This window comes from Bos indicus, chromosome 6 (assembly GCF_029378745.1).
Source record: "Bos indicus isolate NIAB-ARS_2022 breed Sahiwal x Tharparkar chromosome 6, NIAB-ARS_B.indTharparkar_mat_pri_1.0, whole genome shotgun sequence".
Classification (NCBI taxonomy): Eukaryota; Metazoa; Chordata; class Mammalia; order Artiodactyla; family Bovidae; genus Bos; species Bos indicus.
The window spans coordinates 35,082,818-35,100,732 of record NC_091765.1 but is presented as its reverse complement, the minus strand read 5'-3'; the positions used below and the strand labels follow the sequence as shown (position 1 = coordinate 35,100,732).

General features: G+C 35.8%; 1 protein-coding gene across 3 annotated transcripts in view; it reads left to right on the top strand.

The window, feature by feature from the left end:
* Positions 1-17,915, top strand: part of CCSER1 (coiled-coil serine rich protein 1) — a 1,491,155-nt gene that overhangs the window by 162,861 nt on the left and 1,310,379 nt on the right. For all 3 annotated transcript variants that reach the window (XM_070790884.1, XM_070790886.1, XM_019962454.2), the window contains exons 2-3: positions 7,700-9,061; positions 14,082-14,266. In XM_070790884.1, coding sequence (XP_070646985.1) covers positions 7,741-9,061; positions 14,082-14,266 — 1,506 coding nt within the window. In that variant the 5' untranslated portion in view covers positions 7,700-7,740. The remainder of the gene's footprint in view (positions 1-7,699; positions 9,062-14,081; positions 14,267-17,915) is intronic.

The window sequence follows — 17,915 nt, the reverse complement described above, 5'->3', positions numbered from 1 at the left end:
TAGGATATTGATTTATTGATTTATAGGTCCAATCAAGGGCAGTCTATCTCTGCTCACATGCTATTTTTAGGGTCAGATCATTTTGATATAAACAAGCATTTCTAATGTAAGCAATTGCTTGTTTGTGTCATTTTTCTTTTTTATTGACGAAAATAACTTACTGCTATATTCAAGTGGCTAAATTATAAGCAAATTTAATAAATCTCTAAAGATATTCAGTCAATTATACCATTTCTAATTCTTGCTATCTTTGGCTGACATTCTCATTCTCTTCCCTGTGACCAGTCAAATAACCCATTTGGTTCTGATCACTCATCCTTTCAATGTATCTTGTATTGTCTTCACCATCCCTGCTGGTTGTAGTGGCCCTTGTCCATGTGTGTGAGGATTTACGTGTTACAGAAACCTGCATTAGTTCACCATTCATTTAAAAAAAAAATAATTAAACATTTTAGAACTACATTTAAAAATAGATTACACCATAGTTAAATAGGAGTATGAGATTAACGGATATACACTACTATATATAAAATAGATAAAGACTTACTGTAAAACGTAGGGAATAATATTCAGTATCTTGTAATAATTTAGTATCTTGTAATAATGTATACATAAATGTGAGTTTCTTTGCATTTCTTTGCTGTACACCTGAAACTAACACAATATTGCAAATCAGCTCTACTTCAATTAAGGAAAAAAGAGATTGAGATGTAAATTGCATGAACTTTGTAATAGAATCTGAGCTAGAGGCCTTTCCAGCTAAGCCATAACACCTCTCAGGCCTCATTTAAATGTGCACCAAAATAACATCATTAGATAAGATTGACTTGGAAATTTATTCAAGCTATTGTATATTTAATTTTGGTGAAAATTGATGTGTCCTTTGATATATTTACATATGATTTGTTTCCTGTCATTATTTTCTTAATGTTGAAGGTTATTGCCTAGTGAGTATTTGACTTCTATGAATATTCTTTTTTCCCATTTTCACCATGTATCACTGATTCCTTTTCAGTGTGGTCATTTAGGCTCTACCTGGTTATTTTCTGATATCCTTTTTGAGAAAAGATAGAGCCAGGATCGTACTTAACTTATGTAACATTCCCCACACACATTTCAAATATTTGTTTTATTTTAAAATTGTAATAAAAATGTGTACTTTAGGAAGGTGTATCACAAGGGGTAAGAATACTGACCTCAGTTTATACACTTCCCCCTAGATTTTTAGATGGGTTTTTAAATTGAGTCATCGGGGTAGATTTTGATAAATAGCTCATTCTCATAATTACTCTGTGTGCTGTACTGTCATGTACCACTTGCTTGGATGCATTTCATTAAAAAAAGAAAGTCCAAATTTACTCTGTACCAAACAGAGTGTTATATGTTTTTCTGTTGTTATACCTTCCATCCTTGAAGACGAATCACTATACAATAATTATTATCTGTGTTCTAGTTCTCACTACTAGTAAGTGGCAGACCTTGCATTAGAAACCCATTTTGTTATGCTGATCACATGTCTGTATAAAAGGTTCTTTGTGTAGTCTTGTTTTTGCAGTAATATACTACTAGTTTGGGAGAGAGAAAATGAATACATAATACTATCTCAGATGTGGGACTTTGGGTCCCTTTATCATCTTTGGCTCATAGTTGAATAATATTAGGACTGTCTAAATTCTAGGAAATAGAAAATTACAGGGAAAAAAAAGATGAAGGCTATTTTGTTCTATTTCTTTTACTTGCACAGATAGGCATACCTGTTTGTGCATATAGCGCCCAGGTTCCAAGGTGATAGCTGTGAAAACTTAGAAGGTTATTTTATGTCTTTGGTTAATGCCTTTGGAATTGTGGAAGAAAAGTATAATTTTTCAGCATATATTATTTTTTTAATGTATTTTGCTTTAACTCTAATTTTAAATAGGTAACATATTAATGATTTATATAACCTCTTGAAATGGAATTCACATCCTTCTAAACCATGCCAAATAAGAAATTTAGCTCCAGTTTATTTGGAATAGATCAACCATGTAAGTTGTGCTCTATTAAGGGTAATGGTAGTATTTGCTAAGGTTGTAGAGATCACTGAATAAAGTACTTTCTGGGAGCTTTTTGTTAAATTGTGTGCTCAAGAACAAAGGATATTATTTCTTCAGTTGAGGTAGAACTGAGTTTCATACCACTTTTAATATAGTCAGTCTGCATTTTTAAGATGGTATTTCTGTACATCAGGGTAACTTGTTTATTTAGACAGCATTAGAAGTATATTTAGAAGATAATCTTACATGAAGAATTTGTATTTTCAAAGAAAATATTTATGATAATAAAGGTCCTTGGACAATGAGCAGGTCTAATTCAACCTATATATTTTTTAAACCTGTTATGATTAAAGTGACTATGACTTCTAAGCTAAGACACATTAGATAAAAATTGAGAAAATATGTTTTGTCTGATTTGGAAATTTATAAAAACATATGAAAATATGTGCAAGATTTGCTAAAGAATTAAAATAGTTATAATTGTAGTAAATTTATAGTAAAAATAAAATTACCATGTATTTATCTTTTTTGTATTTGTCTTTCATGAAAAGTCAAAGTTGACTTGATGATGTGTTATTCAGCTTATTAGCATTATCTTCACATGTAAGCAAAATGTAGATCATTGATTTTACAGTTTGAAAGGCTTTCAAATTAATTCATGACTGAAAGTTGGAATTCAACATAATTAAACTCAAAATGGTAGCATTTATTTTTGGTAGTGAGAGAGAAAATATGCTTGTTTATGTTTGAGATACTGATGTGTTCAAGTTAAAATTTTGCTTTATGACATCCATTTACTCTGTAGGCATTGATTGTGTATTAGGCACTGGGGTCTTGAAGAAGAAGTAGCATTTGCTATTAAGAAACCTAAGGTAAAATAGTAAAGTCAGATGCTTGCTATGAAAGTTAGACCTTGAGGATGGATTTAAGAGATGTACGAAGTCCAAGATGAAAGACAGCATGAAAATGGGGGTCAGAGATGACATTCTGGGAGGGACCATGTTGTAGAAATAGAAATTTTCTACAACAATGGACATTGGAAGTAGATGGACCCACATCTGCTAATGTCTTGATGGTGAAAGTGAACAGAAAATGGCAAGTAGTAATCAGTGCAATTGGAGAATAAAATATGAGGAGGAGAATAATGAATCTGGAGATATAGATAGCATCCAGACTTTAAAGAGTCTTTCTAAATAGTACAGATAATCCCAACTGTACAGATAGTTTTGTCGTTCTCCAGTTTAGCTGGAATGAAGAACTTCATTTAAGTGACTATTAGCAGATAAAGTGAAACATAAAAGATTTTTGTCTCTAATATATTTTATATCAACTCCATGTCATCCCATTCAATGTATAAATATCTCTGTATGTCTATAATGTTTTTACATAAAGAAATCAGTGTAGATCTATTCAGTTCAGTTCAGTTCAGTCACTCAGTCGTGTCTGACTCTTTGTGACCCCATGAATCGCAGCACGCCAGGCCTCCCTGTCCATCACCAACTCCCGGAGTTCACTCAAACTCATGTCCATCGAGTTGGTAATGCCATCCAGCCATCTCATCCTCTGTCGTCCCCTTCTCCTCCTGCCCCCAATCCCTTCCAGCATCAGAGTCTTTTCCAATGAGTCAACTCTTCGCATGAGGTGGCCAAAGTATTGGAATTTCAGCTTCAGCATCAGTCCTTCCAAAGAACACCCAGGACTGATCTCCTTTAGAATGGACTGGTTGGATCTCCTTGCAGTCTCAAGAGTCTTCTCCAACACCACAGTTCAAAAGCATCAATTCTTCAGCACTCAGCTTTCTTCACAGTCCAACTCTCACATCCATACATGACCACAGGAAAAACCATAGCCTTGACTAGACGGACCTTTGTTGGCAAAGTAATGTCTCTGCTTTTCAATATGTTATCGAAGTTGGTCATAACTTTCCTTCCAAGGAGTAAGCGTCTTTTAATTTCATGGCTGTAATCACCATCTGCAGTGATTTTGGAGCCCCCCAAAATAAAGTCTGACACTGTTTCCACTGTTTCCCCATCTATTTCCCATGAAGTGATGGGACCAGATGCCATGATCTCAGTTTTCTGAATGTTGAGCTTTAAGCCAACTTTTTCACTCTCCTCTTTCACTTTCATCAAGAGGCTTTTTAGTTCCTCTTCACTTTCTGCCATAAGGGTGGTGTCATCTGCATATCTGAGGTTATTGATATTTCTCCTGGCAATCTCAATTCCAGCTTGTGCTTCTTCCAGCCCAGCGTTTGTCATGATGTACTCTGCATATAAGTTAAATAAGCAGGGTGACAATATACAGCCTTGACGTACTCATTTTCCTATTTGGAACCAGTCTGTTGTTCCATGTCCAGTTGTAACTGTTGCTTCCAGACCTGCATATAGGTTTCTCAAGAGGCAAGTCAGGTGGTCTGGTAATCCCATCTCTTGAAGAATTTTCCACAGTTTATTGTGATCCACACAGCCAAAGGCTTTGGCATAGTCAATAAAGCAGAAATCGATGTTTTTCTGGAACTCTCTTGCTTTTTTGATGATCCAGCGGATGTTGGCAGTTTGATCTTTGGTTCCTCTGCCTTTTATAAAACCAGCTTGAACATCTGGAAGTTCACGGTTCACATATTGCTGAAGCCTGGCTTGGAGAATTTTGAGCATTACTTTACTAGCGTGTGAGATGAGTGCAATTGTGCGGTAGTTTGAGCATTCTTTGGCATTGCCTTTCTTTGGGATTGGAATGAAAACTGACCTTTTCCAGTCCTGTGGCCACTGCTGAGTTTTCCAAATTTGCTGGCATATTGAGTGCAACACTTTCATAGCATCATCTTCTAGGACTTGAAATAGCTCAACTGGAATTCCATCACCTCCACTAGCTTTGTTCATAGTGATGCTTTCTAAGGCCCAGTTGACTTCACATTTCAGGATGTCTGGCTCTAGGTGAGTGATCATACCATCGTGATTATCTTGGTTGTGAAGAGATTTTTTGTACAATTCTGGGTATTCTTGCCACCTCTTCTTAATATCTTCTGCTTCTGTTAGGTCCATACCATTTCTGTCCTTTATCGAGCCCATCTTTACTTGAAATGTTCCCTTGGTATCTCTAATTTCTTGAAGAGATCTCTAGTCTTTTCCATTCTGTTGTTTTCCTCTATTTCTTTGCATTGATTGCTGAAGAAGGCTTTCTTATCTCTTCTTGCTATTCTTTGGAACTCTGCATTCAGATGCTTATATCTTTCCTGTTCTCCTTTGCTTTTCAGCTCTCTTCTTTTCACAGCTATTTGTAAGACAGCCATTTTGCTTTTTTGCATTTCTTTTCCATGGGGATGGTCTTGATCCCTGTCTCCTGTACAATGTTACGAACCTCCGTCCATAGTTCATCAGGCACTCTATCTATCAGATCTAGTCCCTTAAATCTATTTCTCACTTCCACTATATAATCATAAGGGATTTTATTTAGGTCAGACCTAAATGGTCTAGTGGTTTTCCCTACTTTCTTCAATTTACGTCTGAATTAGGCAATAAGGAATTCATGATCTGAGCCACAGTCAGTTCCTGGTCTTGTTTTTGCTGACTGTATAGAGCTTCTCCATCTTCGGCTGCAAAGAATATAGTCAATCTTTATATTAATAGTAGATCTATTAGTAGCATATATATATAGTAAATGGAAGTCTGGTTATTTTCATTAAGGGTTTAGAAAGAGGTGTATTTGTTGTAATTCTTTTTTTCTGAAAGTTTTTCATTATTAAATAAATCATTTGTATACTTGCCTAAGAGATACGGTATTTACTCACTCTTTTACTTTTAGTTGCTGATAGAGCTGCAAGAATTACTGAAAAGAGATTAAGAAACATAATATATATGAATTCTGAATATATTTGAAACATAATGGTAAATATCTTGACATTAAAGCATTGAAATCCCTAGGTTCACCACCAGCTGCAAATCGTTATGGCTGATAATACTCTAATTGGAGCAAAGTTATTCACTTGGCTTTGAATGGAAATAAATCTTGCATATAAATAAAAAAACACAGCTGAGAATGATATTCATTACATCATTATTAACTGTGAAAATGTAAAAAAAATTGTATTATTTTTTGCATCCATTTCAGAATATATAAGCTGAGAGGAAAATGAGATAGTTTTAATTTGTTGAAGACCTCGCAAATGAAAATGTACTGTCTTTGTATTTTAAACTTTCTTCAGTCAGAGTCTTGCAAGAATACTTAAATGTTTTAGAAGCAGTTAGCACATAGTTTGAGTTAATTCAAATTGAAAAAGCGGGGGTGTGCACATTATCGTTAAGGAATTAACTGAAATTCAGAATCACAGCAAAACAAAACAAAGTAGAAACCAAATAATGTCACATTATGAAAGGAAAGAAAAATAGTAGTGAAGAAAAATAGTAGTCACTGTAAGAGAAAGATCTACCATACAACTTGGAATCTCTGAAAAGGGACATATGGGCCTTCTGCAGCATAAGCTCTTGGCTTTTTACTTTCATGAAAGCAGTGTATATCATGCTGATTATGAACTGACCCTGTGGTTAGAGACGGCTTCGCTTTCTAGTCCTGCTTTGAGTGATGTAGGCAATTTACCTTTCAGTTGTAAAGTGACCAGAGTTAAGAGCTACTTCTCTAGTTATAAGCATTAAAAAAAGATAATCTATTTCAAGTATTTGGTGCATGACAGTTAACAAACTGCATTGGCCACCTTTTCTTCCTCTTCTTTCTTGTCTTCATCATCAGTACTCTGACATTACTCTTGTTTATTCATTTTCTGTGTTTCTACTTTTCTCTGTATGTAGGCTCACTCAGCATTACCAGTTGAATTAACTTTCAAAAATTCATCTTTTCTTTAACTCACAACAGTGGTTTCCTCATAACTTTATCTTGTGTATAACTCTTCTCTCGATCCTTTATGATGTGGTTTACTTTCCTCTGCCAGTGGACTGATTATCTGTAAACTCCCTAAATCAAACTCCAAGAGGAAGAATATGTCTCGGTTGGTTTTTCTTTGAGTGGAGATTCTAGGATCAGGTCATGCCTTAGTCTGGTCTGTGATTCTGTTAAGCTTGGGTCAGTTACTTGTTGAGTCCCATGGTTCATCTCGTGCTGGCCAACAGGCAGTGGTGGGGGATTTTACTCAGAAGACAGTGATCATGCCTGTCACATGCCTACTAAATCTAAATAAAGAAACATAAAAAGTTAAGATTAAACAATTTACCAAATCACAGAACCAGTATGAGTAGTAAGGCTGCTGTTGCTGCTAAGTCGCTTCAGTCGTGTCCGACTCTGTGCGACCCCATAGATGGCAGCCCACCAGGCTCCCCTGTCCCTGGGATTCTAGGCAAGAGTACTTGAGTGGGGTGCCATTGCCTTGGTCTTGAATAATGTTCTTAAGTCTTCTAATACAGTACTCTTTTGAATAGACTTTAATTATTCTTGGTCATCTTTATGTTTTTGCACCAGTATAAAATTTCCCTACAGATTATTGGATATTTTGCTACATAGAGATTCAGAGAATTCCTTAAGTATCAGAATTGTAATATTTATTATTTTAGTGTAGCACAAATTTTGTGTCATGAATCAGAAAACAGTATTTTGTTTTAAAATGTCATGTTTATAACTGAATTCTTGTAATTTATTCTGTTTGTTTTAACTTTTCTCAGGTTACTAAGTTAGCTATCGCAGCACAAGCCTTGGAGTCCCAATGGGGGACTCCGGATCAAGACGATCTACTCTGGTCTCCCGGTTGCCAATATTCAGAAGGAATATTAGCAGAAAACACGATTCTCTTCCTTCTTCACCCTCCTCCAGTAATACGGTCGGTGTCCACAGTTCCTCTCCTTCCAGCACTAACTCAAGCTCAGGTAGTACAGGTAAACGCAGAAGCCTCTTCCGTACTCCATCCATCAGCTTTCATCATAAGAAAGGGAGTGAACCTAAGCAAGAACCTACCAACCAGAACCTTAGTATTTCAAATGGTGCTCAACCTGGTCAGAGCAGTATGCAAAAACTGAGTTTGGAAGAACATACTAAAGCCAGGGGAAGACATTCTGTTGGTTTTAGCAGTTCCCGAAATAAGAAGATAACAAGGTCTTTGACAGAGGATTTTGAAAGGGAAAAGGAACACTCGACTAACAAGAATGTCTTCATAAATTGCCTAAGTTCTGGGAAAAGTGAGGGGGATGATTCTGGGTTCACAGAAGAACAAACTCGCCGTTCTGTTAAGCAGTCAACAAAGAAGCTTCTTACTAAATCTTTCTCATCTCACTATAAATTGTCTAAGCCAGTTCCACAGAGCCAATCTATTTCATTGGTACAACAATCTGAATTCTCATTGGAAATTACACAGTACCAAGAACGGGAACCTGTATTAGTGAGAGGTTCTCCATCTTGTTCTGTGGATGTAACAGAACGGGCAGGTAGCTCTTTACAATCTCCATTGCTTTCTGCTGATCTTACTACAGCTCAGACACCTTCAGAGTTCTTAGCCTTGACTGAAGATTCTGTGTCTGAAACGGATGCATTTCCTAAAAGTGGAAGTATGGCATCCCACTGTGACAACCTTGGCCACAATGATTCTACCTCTCAGATTTCTCCTAATCCTGCTGCTGTTACAAAGACCACAAGAGACCTTAGGGGAACCGTTCCCTGTGCAATTGTGTCTCCTGGAAAATACAGATTAGAAGGTCGATGTAGCATGGAATCTAATTCTTTACCGGAAACCTCTGCTGCTAATCAGAAGGAAGTGTTATTGCAAATCACTAAACTACCTGTTATGAATGGGAGTGACTCAGAGACTCACCTCTCAACAGATACAAGAGAAGATCATATAGTAATACAAAATGGTGAAACAATGTTGGCAACAAGCTCCCCAAGGAAATTTGGATTTTATGAGCACCATAAAGCAATAGCTGAACGTGTGAAAGGGATCCATCCTATTTCAGATTCAAGGATAATACCCTCTTCTGGTGATCATCATGTTTTAAACAAAACTTCATATGGATATGATGCAAATCCTGCCAAAGGTATGCTGATTTTCTCTTTATAATAAATGATATGAATTATAGTTTTCCTTATAGTCAGTTTTCTTATTCCATCTCATGAATGGGAACTATGTTTTCCTTAGTTTTCACTCTCTAATATTCTTTCCTATTTATAATTTGCTTTAAATCATTTCTGTACTTAAACTTACTTCATTTGTATCATGCTGAAATGTAATTCAGCCATATTACTATTTTCCTTAGTTGTGCTATTCAGATTCTGAGCCTCAGAAGAAAGTGGAAGGAAATTAATTCCATTTACTTTATCTAAAATAATGAGTATCTTTTATAGTTCATGATAGAATATTGGTATGTCTTAGTTAAATAATAACCATTATAAAATAAATTTGTATAAATTTTATTTTGTATTTTAGCAAAGCTTTTTATTATTAAATAGGATCCATGTTTTGGCACAAAAAAATGAAAGGGAAGGTTGATTTAATGCAGTCTGTTATTTAACAGAAAAACTTTGTTTTTCAGTATAAAATTCAGTTCAAGAAAATTGTTGATGGGCTGTATTCATTCTTTTTTATTCTTTTTTCTCCACCGTGATTACTACTACTCCCACTACTGCTGCTGCTTTTGTTGCTACTATTCACATTAATAGGGCTTCCCTGGTGGCACAGAGGTAAAGCCTCTGCCTGCAATGCCGGAGACCTGGCTTTGATCCCTGGGTCAGGAAGATCCCCTGGAGAAGGAAATGGCAACCCACTCCAATACTCTTGCCTGGAAAATTCCGTGGGCTACAATCTGTGGGGTTGTAAAGAGTCAGACAAGACTGAGCGACTTCATTTTCACTTTCTTTCACACTAATAGTTCTTTCAACAGTAAGTCCCATTTAGTGTTCTCTCAACAATATGTCCCATTTACTCTTCTGTCTCTTTGGAGACATAATTTATTGACTCTGGAGGTGATTGAAATCATTACTGTTATTGTAACTCATTGTACAGGCAAGATAATCGGGAGCACAGATAGGTTAAGTAATGTGTCCAAAGCCACTAAGTTCATGAGTAATTGTTTATGATATAATTCCTATGAGATAGGTACTAACTAGTATGTTCCCCATTTTACTCATAAGAAAACTGAGACTGAGGGATTATACAACTGGCTAGTGGCATAGCCAGATTAAACTATTTAAATGCAAAGATCAGTCCTCTTAGTGACTAGGTTGTAGTACATAACATGACCTAACCTCCTTTGAAAACATTATATGGAATGTTTTGAAAATGTTAAATAAAATTTGTGATCAGTGAAGTTATGTATTATATAATATCAAGAATTATAAGCTTATCTGACTTGTTTAACTAGTCTGTCCATGAATATAGCAATTCTAAAGTTTTAAAGTCATGAATTAATTTTCCAATTGTTTTAATATTTTTTCACATTAGATACAAGATCATTTTTACACATCTGCCTGCTTTTTTCAATTTTTGATCTGGGTAGCCTTATTTGTGTTTTTGGTGATACTTGCTTCATTCTTTAACTATAATATAATTATAAGAATGATAATGATGCTGATACTGATGTGCCTCAAAATGTGATAAGCAGTTTCCATGCATTGTTTTATTTAATACTAACCAAAAATTTATGTGGAATTTAGTAACAAAGTTTAGGATTAAGTTAAATAACTTTATGAAATCATACTCTTAGCAAATGGTGGACCTCAGATTGGAATGTAGGCAGTTCTTAAAAGAAATAACATGCAAAAGGGTAAAAGTATAATTACCCTGGTTAATTCATATTTAGAAATGATGAGTTGCCTCAATGTCAAACTGTATAAAGTAAATATTATCTCTATGGAAACTAGGTAATGACCAACAATTATCTTGCTGGCTATTAATCTGGTAACTGAGATCCTAATTCCAAGCCATTTAATACATTAAGTTAATTTCACTGAATTTGACACCATGATGCCTGTTTCTGGACATAGGTGATTATTCATATTACCTATAGCTTGTAAAATAGAAAGAGATAGGCAAATAAGCTGGTAATGTAAAAAAGGAAAAGTTGGTTTCATACTACCTTTCATTTGCATCAATGGTAGATATTCATCTACTGTTCATAAATATTTTATAATTTGGAAGTTTAAAGCTCTTACAGACATTTAAACAAATGTATTTTGTAGAAGAAAGAGTTGCTTAATTTCATAACACTAGACTTATTCTGTATTTATTATGCAATATGTTTAAAAAAGTATTTAGCAAATATATGAATGTGTTAGGTGTACATTCATATCAGAATTGTTAATGAGATGTTAGCTCTCTGGCAATTTAACCTTTATTTATTAGAGTAAAAATTTTCTAAAAAGAACAGGCATATGTTGGCTTAATTAGGTACTAGCCAAAAGTCTTTAAACCCATAGATGAGCCTGAACAAATCAGTTTCATTCATTTATAGATATTTGTTTTGATACTGTTTTTTTTGGCATTAAGGATATAGAAATGAACAAAACAAACTCCTCCCTTCATGAAGCTTACTTTGCAGTGGGAATACTCAGACAATTAACATAGAAATAAATAAATGTCAGATGGTGATAACTGCTGAGGATGGGTTTAAAGCAGAATAAAAGATTAGGATGTGGGGAGTGGCATTGTAGTTTGCTTTTTTTTTTTTTTAAGCTTTATTGAGGTATAATTGACAAATAAATTATGTGTTTAAAGTGAACAAAGTGATTTTTTGATATATGTGTACACTGTGAAAGGATCCCCTCCCTCAAGTTATTAAGCTCCTCAGATCTTTATCTTATAATTGAAAGTTTGTACTCTTTTGCCAGTCTTTCTCTATTTCTCCCACTTCCTAACCCCCGACAGCCACTTTTATGCTGTTTCTATGAGTTCAACTCTGAAAGAAAGATTCCATGTATAAGTGACACCATGTGGTACTGGTCATATTGTGCATAATGCTGCTGTGAATGTGGGAGTACAGAGATCTCTTTGTGGTAATGATTTTGTTGACTGTAGGTAGATCACCAGAAGTAAGCTGCCTCATATGGGAGCTCTATTTTTAATTTCTTGAAGAACCTCCATACTGTTTTCCAGAGTGACTGCACCAGTTTATATTCCCACCAACAATGCACGAAGGTTCCCTTTTTTCCACATCCTCAAAAACACTTGTTCTTGTTTTGACTCTTTGATAATAGCAATCTTAACAAAAATGAGGTAACATCTCATTGTGGTTTTGATTTGCATTTCACAGATGATTAAGAATGTTGAACTCTTTTCTTCATGTACCTGTTGGCCATTTGTATGTCTTATTTGGAAAAAAAAATACTTATGTTTACTTATGTCCTTTGCCTATTTTTTTGTTGTTATTGAGTTATATGATTTTCTTGTATATTTGGCTATTAACCCCTTATAGGATGTATGATTTGCACATATTTTCTCCCATCCAGTTGGTTATCTTTGTTTCTTTTTCTTTTTTTCTTGATTATTTGCTTTTCTGTGCAGAAACTTTTTTGTTTGAAATATTCCTACTTGTTTGTTTTGCTTTTATTTTGTTTATTTTTGATATGTAGTCCAAAGCATCATTATCAAGATCAATGTCAAAGAGCTTATTCCCATGTTTACTTCTAGGAGGTTTACAGTTTCTGGTTTTAACTTTCAAGTCATTAATAAGTTTTGAATTGATTTTGGTGTATGGTGTAAGATTCCAGTTTCATCTTTTTGCACATGACTGTTTACTTTCCCCAACATTTTCTGTTGAAGAGACTGTCTTTTCCTCATTATATATGATTGGACTGTTTGTCAAAAGTTAGTTGTCATATATGAATGGCTTATTTCTTTGCTCTTCTGTTCCATTAAGCTGTCTGTTTCAATGCCAATACCATACTGTTTTGATTACTATAGCTTTGTAACATAGTTTGAAACCAGGACTTGTAATGTCTCCAGCTTTGTTTTTCTTTCTCAAGATTGCTTTGGCTATCTGGAGTCATCTGTGGTTCCGTACAAATTTTAGGATTGTGAAAAATGTCATCATGATTTTTGATAGGGAATTATATCAAATCTATAGGTCCCTTTGGGTAGTACAGCCTTTTTAAAAATATCAATTCTTCCAATTTGTGAACATAAAACAACTCTAATTTTGTTTTCATCATTTTCTTTCATCAGTGTCTTTTATAGTTTTCAGTGTATATGTTTTTCACCTCCTGGGTTAAATTTATTCCTAGGTATTTTATTCTTTTGATGCAATTGTACATGTAAGTGTTTTCTTTCTTAATTTATTTTTCTGATAGTTTCTTGTGTTAGTTTTCATTTTTAAGTATAGTGAATAGATATTACTCAAAATAACATATTGGAAAAAATTAGGGAGTAAGCCGTAGAGACATTCGAGAAAAGTGTATCAGTGCAAAGGCTATGGGGTAAAGATCTGAGGCTGGAGCACACCTACAATGTTCTAGAAACAGTGAGAGGTCCAGGAGTGGGGGGTAGTTGAAGATGAGGGTATAGATATGATAGATATGATTAACAAGTGACCAATGAGGAGAGTAAGGTCATATCATGAGGAACTCAGTAGCCCATTGGAATCATACCAGCTTTCTGACTAGAGGAATTATCATGATCAGTCTCACTTAAGTGTATCATTCTGATTATCATGTAGAAAATAGATTGTGTGTTGATTAGGGAGAAGCAGGTGGGACTAGGGAGAGGCCAGAGACTGTTTAGAAGTATTGCAGTAAGCAAGGCAAGCACTGATAGAGTTTGTGCCAGCATGTTAATGGGGGAGATAGTGAGGAATGATCAGAATCTGTATATGATTTGAAGTGATAAGGACAGGATTTGTTAATACGATTTATGTGAGGTATGAAGAAGTCAAGGATGACTCCAAAATATGGGGGCTGCAAAGTGATTTACATAGTTAAGTAAACTACAACTACTAATTCAAAAAGTTTTCTGTGATTGAGAATTATTGAATGGCACTAAGAGTTTCCCTTTTGCTTTCAGTGGAACTTTTATAAAAATTACATTTAAGCATTTATATTAATTTTTATTTATTTATGTTTAAATAGTTCTTGCCAGTAGCCTCAGTCCATACCGTGAAGGAAGATTTATAGAGAGGCGACTGCGATCCTCATCAGAAGGAACTGCAGGGAGTAGCAGGATGATTTTGAAACCAAAAGATGGAAATGTAGAAGAAGTTAATAGTCTAAGGAAGCAAAGAGCAAGTTCATCATCTTCAAAAATGAACAGCATGGTAAGTATATACCTATGCTTGTGTATAATAAAATAATCCATGTATTACTGGCATGTTCATGCCTCTTGCAAAATGAAAACAGACTGAAAAATAGGCATGTCATATTTTTGTTGTGTTTCTTTTTTAAAACCATTTTTAAAAATTGAAATATAGTTAATTTACAAAATAAATATATACATACACATATATATATATACTTTTTCAGATTTTTTCCATTATAGATTATTACAACATATTGAATATAGTTTATTGTACTATACAGTAGATCCTTATTTATATACTTTACATATAATATTGGGAATATGTTAATCCAGAATGCCTAATTTACCTCCTCTCTACCACTTTCTCCTGTGGTAACCATAAGTTTGTATTCTGTGTCTGTGGGTCCTTTTCTGTTTTGTAAATAAGTTCATTTATGTCATTTTTTTTAGATTATACATATAAGTGATATCATATGATATTTGTCTTTCTCTGACTTACTTCATTCATTTAACATGATAATCCCAAGGTATATCCATATTGCTGCAAATGGCATTATTTAATTTTTTATGGCTGAGTAATATTCTATTACATGTATGTATGCACACACACAAACACACACACCACATCTTCTTTATTCATTTATCTGTCAATGGAAAACTTTAGGTTGCTTCCATGTCTTGGCTATCATAAACAGTGCTGCACTATCATAAATAGTGCTGTTCATAGCAGCGTGGCTTGCATGTATCTTATTAAATTGAAATTTTCTCTGGATATATGCCCGGGAGTGGAATTGCTGTGTCATATGGTATTTCTAGCTTTAATTTTCTGAGGAACCTCCATATAATTTTCCATAGTGACTGTACAAGCTTACATTCCCACCTACAGTGTAAGAGGCTTTCCTTTTCTCTACACCTTCTCTGGAAATTACTATTTGTAGACTTTTTAATGGTGGCCATTCTGACCAGTATGTGATGATATTTCATTGTGGTTTTGATATGTGTTTCTCTAATAATTAGTGATATTGAGCATCTTTTTATGTGCCTCTTGGCCATCCGTATGAACTCTTTGTATGTTTGGGAAAATGATCCCTTGTCCATATCATCATATACAAATATTTTTTCCCAGTCTGTAGGTTGCTTTTTCATTTTGTCTATGGTTTCCTTCCCTGGTGGCTCAGAGGGTGAAGAATCTGCCTGCAATACAGGAGACTTGGGTTCGATCCCTGGATCGGGGAGATCCCCAGAAGAAGGGAATGGTAACCCATCCCAGTATTCTTGGCTGGAGAATTCCATGGACAGTCCATGGGGTTGCAAAGAGTTGGACACAACTGACTGTGCAAAACACTGGCTGTGCAAAAGTTTTTAAATTTAATTAGGTTCCATTGGAGAAGGCAATGGCACCCAACTCCAGTACTCTTGCCTGGAAAATCCCATGGACAGAGGAGCCTGGTAGGCTGCAGTCCATGGGGTCGCTAAGAGTTGGACACGACTGAGCAACTTCACTTTCACTTTTCACTTTCATTCATTGGAGAAGGAAATGGCAACCCACTCCAGTGTTCTTGCCTGGAGAATCCCAGGGACGGGGGAGCCTGATGGGTTGTCATCTCTGGGGTCGCACAGAGTCGGACATGACTGAAGCGACTTAGCAGCAGGTTCCATTTGTTTATTTTTGTTTTTATTTCCATTACTCTAGGAGGCAGATCTAAAAAGATATCTCTGTAATGTATGTCAAAGAGTACTCTGCCTATTTTACTCTAGGAGTTTTATAGTATCTGGTCTTACATGTAGGTCTTTAATCAATTTTGAGTTTATTTTTGTATGTGGTGTTAGCGAATGTTTTAATTTCATTCTTCTACATATATCTTTCCAGTTTTCCCAGCACCACTTATTGAAGAGTCTGTGTTTTGAAGGGAAACTTGGTCTGCATGGTTGTTGTTATAAGTCAGAGAGGATAAGTTTTCACTTGAGACTCTTAGGACAAATAGAAGCAACAGCAGGATAGTGACCCCTAAAACCTGTCTCCCTTACTTCCGTGGGAAATATGATATTTTTATTCTGGAACAAGACCCTGTGATATGCAAGCTAAGAAATATGCTGATCACTACACCCTCTGATGTCATCATTTCACAGTATTTCTTCACCCTCTAGCCACCTAAAAAATGTCCTGTTTAAAGCACACCTATGCCAGTGCTACTCTCAGACGCTTTAGTGGATTCTGCTTTGCCCTTTCCTAATATAGTTCCCCTTCCACATAGGGTAAAGATCTTTGGGGGTCAAGGTGATATGCCCGTCCAAAGCTTTAACACATTCTGGGTGACTGAGACTCCAGATTCCTGGCATAAACTAGAAGCCTGCACATGAGGGTGGAAATGGGATGTGTGTAGGAGGGTAGGGTGCAAACCTGGACTTGTGAGCTGAAATGTCTTAGAGGTAGTTGTATTAGCTCCCTCATAACACGGGATACAGCTAGGGTGGAAAAAGATGACAAGTGAACTGCAGCCCAGAGGGTCTGTGAGGCCTAAGGTCTCACAGATTCTGGGATGGGCTTGCCTTTTGCATTCACTTTGCTCCCTTTGTCACAAACGTGTCCTTTCTCAGCGGTGTTTTTATTTTTAGTGTTTAACAGTGTTTGTTTAAAAAAGATCTATCTACCTACTTACTGATGGATATATGAGAAAAATGCTCAAAACTAAATCACTTATATCTGTATATATTTTAGATAATTATGTTTCAAATGAATATATTATGGCATCATTGAGGATTCCAATGTGAAAAAACAGTAAGTTACTGAGATAACTGTTGGGGGCCAGAGTGAGGTACTCCGCCCATGGCAAAGGTCATGAGGAAGGAGGCTCGACATACGCAAAGGCGGGATCGAGCCTCAGGAGTCCCCCTGGAAATCCTCGAGTGTCTACCCCCATAACCAGAGCCTGCCTACTTTACTACTTTGTGCTCTTACCTACACCTCTGACTTTACGAGGGGCTGTCCCCCACCACCTTTTTCGGAGAAGGAGTTAACCTAGAGCTCCAGTCAATAAAAACTCTTGGGTATGACAAGAGTGTTTTAATCTACAAACTCCTCTGAAGGTTCTCTAGCCTGCCTGACAGGCTCGTCCGGCCACATGTGATTGCTCACAACCTCCCAACCGTGAGAGGCACGGGATGCTTTAAACCCTCTAAAAACAGGTTCTTTAGAGAAGTTAGAAAACTATAAGTATAGTGGGCTAATTAGAAATTGTGTTGGTGAAGGGTTTTTCATTTGTTGAGCTAATGTTTGTTGCTAAGTCCCCATATCCCCTGCCCTTACACACATTAATGAATATATAGAAGGAATAAATATTAACCTTTGATATTAATCACGTTAGACCTTAGGCTAAGTAAATTCTTTCCTTAACTAAAACCCACTACACCCTCACCCTGTAGGAATGTAACTTTATTTGGGTGGCGTCTGTTTTGAGAATAATCAGCCCTGGAGAAATAAGTGTCCTGATTGACTGACCGCTGTCACAAGGAGAGGGTCATAAATTGTCAGCAGGCCCCCCTGGCCAGAAGATGATGTAACACCGCTAAGACCTCTGTATACATTTGTGTGACTTTATATAAAGTCTTTAATAAAAGTCAGGACTGCTGTCCCCACGTGACTTTTGTATAACATCTCAGTGTATAAA